Source organism: Clupea harengus, chromosome 2 (assembly GCF_900700415.2).
Source record: "Clupea harengus chromosome 2, Ch_v2.0.2, whole genome shotgun sequence".
Classification (NCBI taxonomy): domain Eukaryota; kingdom Metazoa; phylum Chordata; class Actinopteri; order Clupeiformes; family Clupeidae; genus Clupea; species Clupea harengus.
In genome coordinates, this window is record NC_045153.1 from 26,150,134 (window position 1) to 26,160,945 (window position 10,812).

The 10,812-nt window shown below is 41.1% G+C and overlaps 2 protein-coding genes across 5 annotated transcripts in view; one reads left to right on the forward strand and one right to left on the reverse strand.

The window, feature by feature from the left end:
- lrp2a (low density lipoprotein receptor-related protein 2a) overlaps positions 1–6,737 on the reverse strand; it is a 63,496-nt gene extending 56,759 nt beyond the window's left edge. For all 4 annotated transcript variants that reach the window (XM_031558611.2, XM_031558600.2, XM_031558606.2 and 1 more), the window contains exon 1: positions 6,383–6,737. In XM_031558611.2, coding sequence (XP_031414471.1) covers positions 6,383–6,452 — 70 coding nt within the window. In that variant the 5' untranslated portion in view covers positions 6,453–6,737. The remainder of the gene's footprint in view (positions 1–6,382) is intronic.
- A 1,033-nt stretch (positions 6,738–7,770) lies between these two features.
- Positions 7,771–10,039, forward strand: zgc:172182 (coiled-coil domain-containing protein 89). The gene is made up of 7 exons (XM_012836434.2): positions 7,771–7,920; positions 8,424–8,896; positions 8,981–9,111; positions 9,210–9,346; positions 9,484–9,560; positions 9,654–9,753; positions 9,866–10,039. The coding sequence occupies exons 1-7, from the start codon at positions 7,861–7,863 to the stop codon at positions 9,950–9,952; spliced, it is 1,065 nt and encodes a 354-aa protein (XP_012691888.1). The 5' UTR covers positions 7,771–7,860; the 3' UTR covers positions 9,953–10,039.
- The last annotated feature ends 773 nt before the right edge of the window (positions 10,040–10,812 follow it).

Here is a 10,812-nt window from a genome sequence, read left to right on the forward strand (position 1 = left end):
ATCCCATTTTCTATCTAAGCACACCACTACAGTTCTACTGATTCAATTACATTATATGTCTTTATGTTAAAATGTTGTTCATTCAGTAAAATGAAAAATTCTGCTTTTATACACCAGTAAAGTTGATTCATCCAAAAAAAATACCACATTTATGTAGCATGTAGAATGTAGTATAAAAACAACAGTACAACCACTGTGAATGTACTGTAAGTACTGGCACACCAGTACCTGTCAGTATAGAGTTTAAGTGAAACAGAGCTCCACACCACAATTGCATCTTAAAAAAGGAGTTAAGGGAACAGCTCTGAATATCAGGGCGTTATGATGTCAGTCTTTGATCTTGAGCCGCTTAAAGCAGTCCACAAAAAGCCCTGCCAGCATACCCATGGCCGCTGAATGGACCAAATTTAAGGTACTCTAATTAAACAGCCCAATCTCGGATTCCCGGTGCTGCAGTGTTTCCACTTGTTTTATTGACATGGCAACCTTTTTTTTCACCATAGAGAAAGGCCAGACATTTTAAGAGCCAGCACCATGGCCGAGCCAAGAGCGCAAGCAGGCACACTGCTCTTTGCTTTAGAAAGACTAGCCTGGCCGAGACCAGACAGGAACAAAACGGTCTATCAATGGCCAAAACCTTCATGGGGTCAGAGATGTGGCAAGCACTGAACTCAACCGACAAGCAGAGGAGCGCAGCCAACATCCCCTCACCCATGCGAGAGTTTATCATTTTGCAATGTCAGTAATTTATCATTAGCTTTATGTAATGGGCTCCTTTCAGATGGATCATTCCCACTTGAGAGTGAGTTGTGGGGTCACTGCCTGTGCTACCGCGCTAAAAGCTTTGTGTGAGGGGGCTTCTCATATCATAAGGTCCTGACTCAGATTAATTAGCCCACACCAAGCAGCCACTTTCAAACAACGCCGGCCAAATGCACTCCATATTTAACTCCTTCAGCAGCCAATTGGGAAGTGAGCCTCTTTCCTGCTCAGTTTACTAATGATAAAATTGCTCCTCTTGTGGCTCAAAGGCAGCCTTTGTTAGGAGGACATGATCCCGGAGGTTTCAGCATCGTCTGTAAACGCCGAGGTAAGACAAACTGCCCTGTACAGTACTGGAAAAGCAGGGCACACTCACTGACACGACGGACAAATGAGAGGACTTACCTCTAGACCCTCCAGGGCAACACAAAGATCTCTATGAACTTGGGTGCACCTCTACGCTTTAAGCTCGAGTTAAGCTAGAGGTAAACTTGAGTTCAAAGAACAACATTACGATTTATTTGTATAGCTGATGTGCAACTTATAAATGCTATCATTAATTACGTTTAGACCACATTGCTTCAAGAGGACTTTTGGTTTTGTACACAACTACACGAAACACTGTTTTAGTGATGCTACTATTTCAGCTAAGGTGAAACTGTAAGCTGCCGTTCGTTCACTTCCGTGGGGGGAAACAAATCTTGTGAGGTAGGAAATGCCAAGAAGCATCGATACACAATGTTAAGAATGTCCGATGCTCGGCAAAAGGCCTCCATGCAACATGGGCCATATTCATAATCCCAGTCGGCTATACATTAGGTTAACAGCTTTAACCAACCTTTGCCAAATGGAAACTAATCTGCTGAGACCTTCAAATAAAGCCACTGTTTCCTGACAGTATCGGTTCTGGGAAAGGTGACAGGAGCTCTGAAGTGAGCTTTTTAAACAGTACCATCTTGTGTTAAGCTACTCCTGCACGGCACAGTGCAAACTTAACTATTTACTCAGTCATCTGAGAAGTGTAAGATTGCTTCCCAGGGCTTTTTTTTTTTTTTTTGGTCACTTGTTTGCTGACATGAAATTGCACTTTGATCATTATTTTCATACATTGATTTTCTGCTTTAACTTTCCCATACCTTTAAGTTCTCAGCACAACTGCACTTCATGATCCTTGTTTTGATGTTAACAATGTTTTTTACCTGCCCTTGGAAAAAACTCAAGATCTTTCAGCATAGGTTACACTACTATTAAGACTATTAGAGAGAGGGCATGCTATGAAGTGGATTTGTTTGAGCCTGACCATGAAATGGCTTTGAACAATTGAAACAGGTTCCCCTGTGCCAGTCTAAGGGATGACCTTGGTAGCAACCTAGCGTTTAGAAGTAGAAAAAAAGAGCATTAAGAACCAATGGCTTCCAACTTTACGACAGAGGCACTTTCAATGGGCATTTAATGGGTTGGAAACCCTGTGGTGAGGTCTGAAATGTCAGGCTTGACAGCTGGTCAGATTGTTGATGTGGTTGAGTGGTGTGCAAATTCTGAGGATCATGATCATTGGTGTCATTGGATGTCTTTCTAATGGCAAACATGTTTTCATTTTTCGAACAAAATGAATGTGGTTCCACGTTTGCTTTTTGTTCATTCTCCAGCTTTCTCGCAAAACTTCTTCTTCCTATCATTCGTTTTCAGGTGCTAGGCTCAGCCCTACTACCCAGAACTATGGCCCAAGTTTTAAAACCTTTGATTGAATCCTGCTTGGTTTAAAAATGAATAACAACAAAGCTAGCTACGGAGCAGTGTGATTGTTTCATTAGCTTTTGTGTGGAGAGGGGCTTATATTATGCAAATGTATTCGTCCTGTCCCCCTGGAGAAGGAGTTTGTACCTCTTATTTAGTTAGACTCTTTGTTTGGTCATGTTTAGTCTAATTTTAGTGTCCCCCCCCCCCCCCCCCCTCCCTGACCATGTATTTTCTAATTAGCCAACTTAAACCCTCAGCAGGCAAGAGCCCCCAGAAAAAAAACTGTCTGTGGAGAAAGATAAGGACGCCCTACCACTGCCACACAAAGAGGAGTGGTGAAGGAATTTTCATTAGAATGAAGTCTCCCAAAGCCTCGGTCCCCACTGTGAAATCACAATAGCACAATGGACAAGCCACTGGGGCAGCAACCTCATAACTGGAGGTGTCAGCGCACCAAAGGCCCTATGGAGATGGATGGGTAGATGTAGAATACAGTACAGCTTCCTCCAACAAACAAAAGTGCAGCACAAATCCCCCACACTTCTCCACTCCACCTCTGAAATCAGACACACACACAGACAAGCACACGCACAGAGACACACACCCTGCAACATCTCTTTTCCAATCACGTGGAGGCCCCGGGAGAGGTACTCCCCTCTTTCATCAATACCGCCTTGTTGTGGTGCACCCCTTGCACAGAAGGGGGAAAAAAACGTCTGGCAATGTGGAGCGCTGGACCCGTCCACGCTGTCAGTGAAAAGTGCTTTGGGGCCGTTTCATATGGAAATCGATGCAACAGAATGCAGTCAATTGCTAAACAACTGACTTTGGTTCTTCCAGCTCACAGACAAAACAGAGAAAGACCTGCAGGCTGACTGAAGAGTTTGGCATTGGCAGAGAAACAGTAGAATGGAGGGAAATATAGAATGATGTACACCCAGGCCTCTCCGATTAAGCCATTCTCCTCACTGAGAATGCATCCATTGTTTTTCCACAAGCAGTCTGAGTAAGAACCTTTACAAAACGTTTCTGATTTTATTTCATAGACATAAGAAAATAAAAACATGAAACGTGGTCCTCACAGACGGCCCTTACATTGTGGCTGTCCAGCCACTTTAGAGATTTTACTACTGCGGCTAAAGACTGAGGACAACACAGCTGAGGCATTTGCGCCTTTGTCTGCATCACAGAGCAGGCTAATACCAATGCTAAGGGCGCTGTTTACAGTGAGAGGATTAGGAGACCTCATTTCTGCCAACTGTGTTAACTTCTGTTCCTATTACTAATACTGGGCTACTGTTGCTCAAGGCTTTACACCGGAAAGGATGGTGTGAGGTTTTAGGAGCACGTGCAGAACAGGCAAGCTACTTTTTTTTCATTAGTTGTGGGAGATCTTAGCATTGCTGCCCTGTTTGAAATTTCTCAGCTGTTTTCAACTTTCAGTCATCAACACAATTTACAAGAGACCCTGGTTCATCACTTTAGCTAAATGTAGCCCCATTTTTCCATTTTAAGTCAGGAGGGACAGTTGATGGCATGAACTCTGTTCTTTCATCACCTATACTAATTCACTAATAAAGATGTTAACTGTCAATGAGTTCAAACATTTCCACAATCCACCCACCCATAGAGTGACCCCCTAAAGGGGACACTGAGTCCATCTGCTTGACATATAGGCTACCTCATAAGACACCATAACACAACTGCTTCTCTTGAGTCTGGGAAAGATGAATGGGGACATGCTTGCAGTATCCTTTCTAAGGTCATTGAGCTAATGTATTAACCTAACAATCCCACTTCGGTTTCGGCAACATGTATCATTAGATGCTGTAAATAAGCATTAGGGCAAAATTTTCAGGCAAGTTACTAATGTGTAGTGTTAGAAGCTAATGATTACAGTTTATCACAATCTCAAGTATATAAAAAACATGTTCTAAGCAGCTTAAATCAGCATTTTGCTTGGTATTGTCAGCAAACCGTGACAGAGATAATAGATCATTCCGGGACAGTTGAGCAGTGTAAGCGCTACCAGTGCTTGTAAATTATTACATATTAACGACCAGTGACACCAGTGTCAAATTTACAATTATGAATAGTGCCAACACACGCATTCTCAAGACCTAGAGAGTACTTTCAGACACAGTGAGAGGTATTTGATCACACATTAAAAATCAACAAGTTGAGGTTCAGTGCCTCTCAAAAACTTGGTGTGGGGCAGAGGAGGGGAGTCTGCTCTCTCAGGACTGTGGAGGATCCAGCGGAAATGAGGCTCAGTGGATTAGAGAAAGTAACCTGTCCTCCTGCATCAAGGCTCTTTTGGTCATTTCCTCTCAAACACATGCTGAATAAATCTGGATTAAATCAACCATTCCAACTGGCTCACATTTCTGAGGAGATCAACAAGTACCACTTCGCACAGGTCTGACACACACACAGCCAAACATATAGGCTCCAGTTCATTCCAGAGGCGGCACTCAGATTTGCAAAATAAGAAACTAGGCCTACGAATTCATGTACACAAGCCTAATCTGAAAATGCAAAAGCCCCACTTCCCCCAATCATCACCACCTCTTTGATGTGGCTTCTGCTTTAAAAATCTAAAAGTGACAATTTACACACAAGACTAAAATCCAGGTAGAGTTCGCCTGTCATCAGTAAAAGAAACTCATTATGATTAGGAGGTGGGGGGAATAATGTAACATGATATGCAAGACGGAGTGTTTCTTATGGTCATTCTTTCGCTGATGACCAGCATTCTTCGCTAGATACTGGATGTAGGCCTAACACGTTTGTTCTATGGACATGGGCTGATCTGTCAGTTTGCCATTCCCGTTAATGCCACAAACCTATCTTTGGTTAGATGCAAGCGGTTGAAAAAGTGTTGAAACCAACTCGTTAGGAACGCTTGTTCCTAGGGCAGTAATAGTGGCTTTCAGCAGCAGCTGCAACGTAATTAGTTGCCTGATTCACACTAAGGAGCTTACTTGCTAAGGGTTGAGCAAAAAGAAAGCAGATTACAATTTGAGAAGCTCGCTAGATCTAGCTCCACAACCTCCATTTGCACCCGCTGAGTAGCCTGACCATTTCAAATAAATACGTTTGTTTATATTAAGTACCCAATTCAAAATGATAACACAATCAATAGGATATCATCATTTCCGTTATTAGAGCTTGAGTTTAGAGGCGCAGTTGATTTGAGATTTGTACCAGTAGCTCAGAGTCCGGAGATTGTCTGCTAGTCACATGCTCGCCTCTGTTACCTAGCAACGGCAAAGCTCAGGCAAAAGTTCCTCAAGAGAACTTCAAATCTGTCTGAGGGGAGGCTTTGTGTTCAAGATGAAATAACATTTCTCAATTGTATGGTAAATTACCTTCCCGATATTGGAGCATTGAACATTTGTGTTTATATCTGTCGTGCCTAGATGTGTTTTTCCATTTGCGACACCAATTAAGTGCAGCCTAACTAAATTAGCCTGAGCATTATGAAGCCGTGGCTGGACCTAGCCAAGTTAATTGTTATGTCAGCTAATTAACCACGCAGGCCTACACAAATGTCCAGATTTGCTAAATAAAATTAAGATTTTTTTTAAAACAAATACAACATTGTCCTATTATAGCAATTCACCAATAAAATGTAACATAATGTGTCAGTTAGCAGGTTGACATTCCCTTGTAGAAACATGAACTTCTCAAGTTATGAAATCAGATTTGCTAACGGTTTTAGAGCATGTCTGTGTGTCTTTGCATTGATCTCACGCGGCAAGAACTGCTTCTCAAAGTAAACTCGTATTTTCATTGTTAATTGCACAATGGCCCGTCTCCGAAGCATTCACGGTTCCAAGCAACCAAAAGAAAGTTACGAAATCAAATTAAGACTTACCTTGTGCGTGACTTTGAAGCGTATATAAAAAAAGTAAAACTACAAGTTTGGCGAGCAATGCTCTCCACATTCTGATGCACGGTCCCCGCTGGTCTGGCCAGCTCCTCGTGAAGCCGGGCAGATGGAGGTGCACTTGGGACTGGGATGCTGTTGCTTGCCTCTCTCACTTGTCCTTAACTGATGAAAAAGGGCGGATTCAGCTTAGATATGACGCTCCCCTACTCCGGCCCACTGGATCAAATCCTTTAACCGCCCAGGAATCTGCATAAATCCACTGACCAAGCGATAGTCAGTGACCAGCACCAGGAGTGCGTTGGCCCGTCAGAGTTTTGTTGTCCTAATTGGGTTGGCTTGGGTGTTAAGTAACCTTCACCATACGTTAGCTATGTAGTAATTTTAAAGTGGACTGAGGATACAGTGGTATGTTAAAATGTTTCATAGAGATGAACAAAGTTTTGTCACTTGCTAGGTTAATGTTGGGCTTTAGTGTGAAACTATATGAATTAATTAATGAATTAGTTGAATGAACAATATGTGTATTACATAGAGTGGCCTAGCCTAACTATAGGCCTAAGCCATGTTCAGGAACAGTTATACAGTGAGGCATCTTGTTTGACTTTATAGAGAACCGAATATGAGCATTTCCAACAGGTTAATCCATTGCAACATAAGGACATAAACGAGGCTTGTATTTCCTGCAATACACTGGGCAATGATGTATTTTACGACTACTAGCCTATCCAAAATGAACTTGATAGTTAATCAATCGTTGCCCGGTGTCTATATTTTTGCAGCTTTTGGATTAAACCAGTTAGGAGGAAGAGGCTTACAAACCACGGGTCAGTGTCGTCCCAAATCTTTTTTATAGTTGGCCATATAGCCTACCTGTAATTAATATTAACTTTATTTTATAATTTACATTAGTAGATGAAAACATTGGGCCACACAAAAAAAAAATGCATTTACGAGTGACCCTTTGTGCGCCCAAAGTCAGGTTGAAATAGCCAGGAGGTGATGTCACTTAAAGCACAACAGCGCCATCTTGCGATCATGAAAGTGAGATAGGCCAAGCCAAAATCAAGTAAAACAATGGACAAACACGATTTTGTGCCTAATTCATTAGCTAGTATGAATTATTATAACTGATCAGGTGTAGGCCTATGTAAGATTTCCAGGACAGAAACAAGCCATAGAGTAACATAAGAACAATCCAAATTCATTATAATTCGCTTCATAAAACTGTGTTTAAATGTTCTGCCTAAAACGGTGTAAAATGTCTTCAAGGTTTTTCGACGGTCCTTCACAGAGATTTTTTTTTTAGAGGCGTAAGGGCGGGGTATCGCTCGTGTGCATACAATGCCTATGTCATCCTTGTTACCAGTGGCAACCAAGGAAACTTTGTGACAGCTCCCACTTGGATATCCACTGCTGAACACTGATTTCCCCCATTCTCACCCTCTTTGCAAAGACGATACGCTATGACATCGCCACAGAAAATCTCAAAAGACCTCAAGACTATGATCACGGACACAAAGCAGGTAGATAAAGCGTTAGCAAATACATTTTGCAAGACACGCTCTATCGTTAACATTACCTTGAACGTCTAGCCTTGATAGTTATCTAACTAGCTATCGCTAGCAATCATAGCTAAGACTATTATATGTTAGCTGATTTAACGTTCAATTAACTTTCAATTGTTCAAGCCGCGGGGCGGCTTGGCTAACTAGTAGTTAACGCTTTCCTAAATCAGTAAAGCCGAACTGCTCGTTTAACTAGCTTGCAATATTATATGGGTATAATTTCCCAATATGTTTGATATGGATGACGTTATCATTCAACGTTCACAATATAACGTTAATGTAATAACAACTGTTGCTTCCATTACCTACGTTATAAATATGCTTAATATCGTGAATGTGTTGACTGTGAATTCTTTATAACCACTGTTAACCATAACCATTTGTTCTATGATTGTTATTGTAATTAGTTAGGTAGCGTAAGACTCGTTTAAAATAAACATTCAAATTCAAAACCTTTGTAGGATATGGACGATGTGTACAAGGCATTGGAAAAACTCCGCAGTTTGTCCCAAGAGGATCGAGCAGAAACAGGCATGTTGCGGTCAAGGATCGACGAGCAATCCAATCTGATTTGCATCTTGAAGCAAAGAGCAGATGAGATGCTACTCCGGTGTCAAGCTCTAGAGAAAATCAACACTGAACTTGAGAGTTTAAACGGTGCTGTACAAATTGAACTTGACAATGAAAAGAAGCGGTCCTCGCTACTAGAGCAGAGGTTCATGCACCTGGCTGCAAACCACCATGAGCTAATCAAATTTAAAGACGAGTACAAACGACAGAATGCTGTATTAACCGAAGAAAACAAACGTCTTCTGGAGGAAAACAAAATGCTGTTTTGTAAAGAACTACAAGAGAAAGAGTCCATAATTTTGTCATTGACCCAGGAATTAAAGGATCTTGCTCAGCAACACATGAGATTACAGGCTGAATACCAGTGAGTATTTTATTTAGCAGTGTATTGATGACATTCTTGTGTGTCTATAGTTCTTTTTCAAGGTGCTGTTCTTTGTTTAAACAGGGAAAAAACGGCTGTGTTCCAAAGCAAGTTAAAGGAACTCATGAATCAACATCAGACCAAGGAGGCATCTTTGCAGCATGAATTACAGGACACTCAAGAACAACTGAAGAATGCAGTTGATATGTGTGCAGGTGAGTGTTTGCAAATAGAAAGCACATCTTAAGGTCCATAATTTATGTTTTGATGTAGCATTAGTTTCATAATTTGAACTGTCTTGATCTATTTCCAGAACTGGACCTTAGACTGAAACTTTCACAAGACAGAGACAACTTACATGAGGCAAAAGTGCAGGAGAAAATTGAAGTTTTAACCAAGGAGAAAGAAGAGCTCTTGGATTTGTCTATGCAGAGAGGGAAAATTATACAGGTGATGGTGTTATACACATCAGCTTTGTACAAACTCTTTGACAGGAGTAAACTGTTAAGGTAAAAAAAAACAATACATACAGTCCACTGTATGTTATCTTTAATCTTTAACAACAGATACTATTTTGGTGATTGCAGGACAGACAGGTTGAGTTGAAAGAGCTGGAAAAGAAATGTTTGCAAGCGGAAAATTGCAGGATTGCTGCAGAAGACAGGTATGACGTAGATTTATAAGATTTATTTTGAGCAAAGTTCCTGTTCAACTGGGCATACATTTGAATTTCCCTTAAACTCTGTCATGAATGTAGGTTTGCAACTGAAGCATCATCTGTAAACGGAAATCTGAAAGTGAAGGAACTTCAGCTGTCCCTTGGCGCTGCTGAGAAGGCATATGGCGATATCAAGAAGGTCTGTTAAAAGCAAAAAGAATGGCAGCTGTGACACTGTATTTTTCATGTTTTAGCACAATTCCTGAGCATTGTGTCTTTACCCATTCAAATATGTGAAATCACATCCCCAGGATTTTGAAGCTTATAAAAAGCACAGCTCTGATCTACTTGCAAAGGAGAAGGAGCTAAATGCCAAGCTGCGCCATGTGACTGGTTGAGGGCCTCATCCCATCACCCATCAACATTATACATCATAATGTGGCATTTTCTTTTCTCATTAAAAATTGGCATGTTAATGGTCTTAAGACAATGAGTATCTTAATTTGAATGATACCCTGCTTATATTTTCATCTTTTTTCAGAAGCTGTTGTAACTGGTTATTCTTGTGAGCAGTGGCACCTTATACTAAGCACGGGTTGGTACCACTAGGGGGAGCTCCAGAGTCTCTTCCGTGACCGGTCAATACCTTTGGCATGGCCTCTGTGACCGGTCTGTGCCTTCGTGATCAGTCTCCGTGACCAGTCAGTGTCTCCGGCATGGCCTGTGTGATCAGTCAATGAGATTTGTGTCAAGGCTAATGTCTTTTGGCCAATATTAGCCTTATATGTAGGCTATATAGGAAACAATAAAAAAAGATCTTTAATTGGTGTCATGTTGTATAATATATAGGTAGGTGCCAAGTGATATGATTATGAATTAATGCGAATGAAGGATGTATCGAAGATTTATGTTAGCATATCTCTGGAAGTTAAACAACATCCTATATTAGCAGCTATTAATATTATTATTTGCCATCATGCTCCACTGTTGATTGCACTATAATTCACCTGTATGTCGCCTAAGGGTGTACACAAGTTGTTTTCTTTTGAGTTGGCCTGATTTAATTAGCTTGCCACCAGAAGAATAACGCACTGCAAAATGTACACATTGTGCATACAAAACATCTTGTACTTTAATTAGGCTATTATGGTTTTTTGTCCAGTTAAAATGTTACCCTATCAGCAAAACACAGACAGAAACTTGTCGCTTCAAGCTAACTTTGCGCATTCCCAAATGGCTTTGAGATTGTCATCACGGG

Bases quoted from the DNA above. Each gene is read 5' to 3' on its own strand.
- zgc:172182 (XM_012836434.2), top strand. From the start codon at position 7,861: ATGACATCGCCACAGAAAATCTCAAAAGACCTCAAGACTATGATCACG. The intron at 7,921-8,423 runs GTAGATAAAGCG...AAACCTTTGTAG, and splicing joins TGATCACGGACACAAAGCAG to GATATGGACGATGTGTACAA. The intron at 9,347-9,483 runs GTGATGGTGTTA...TGGTGATTGCAG, and splicing joins AGAGAGGGAAAATTATACAG to GACAGACAGGTTGAGTTGAA.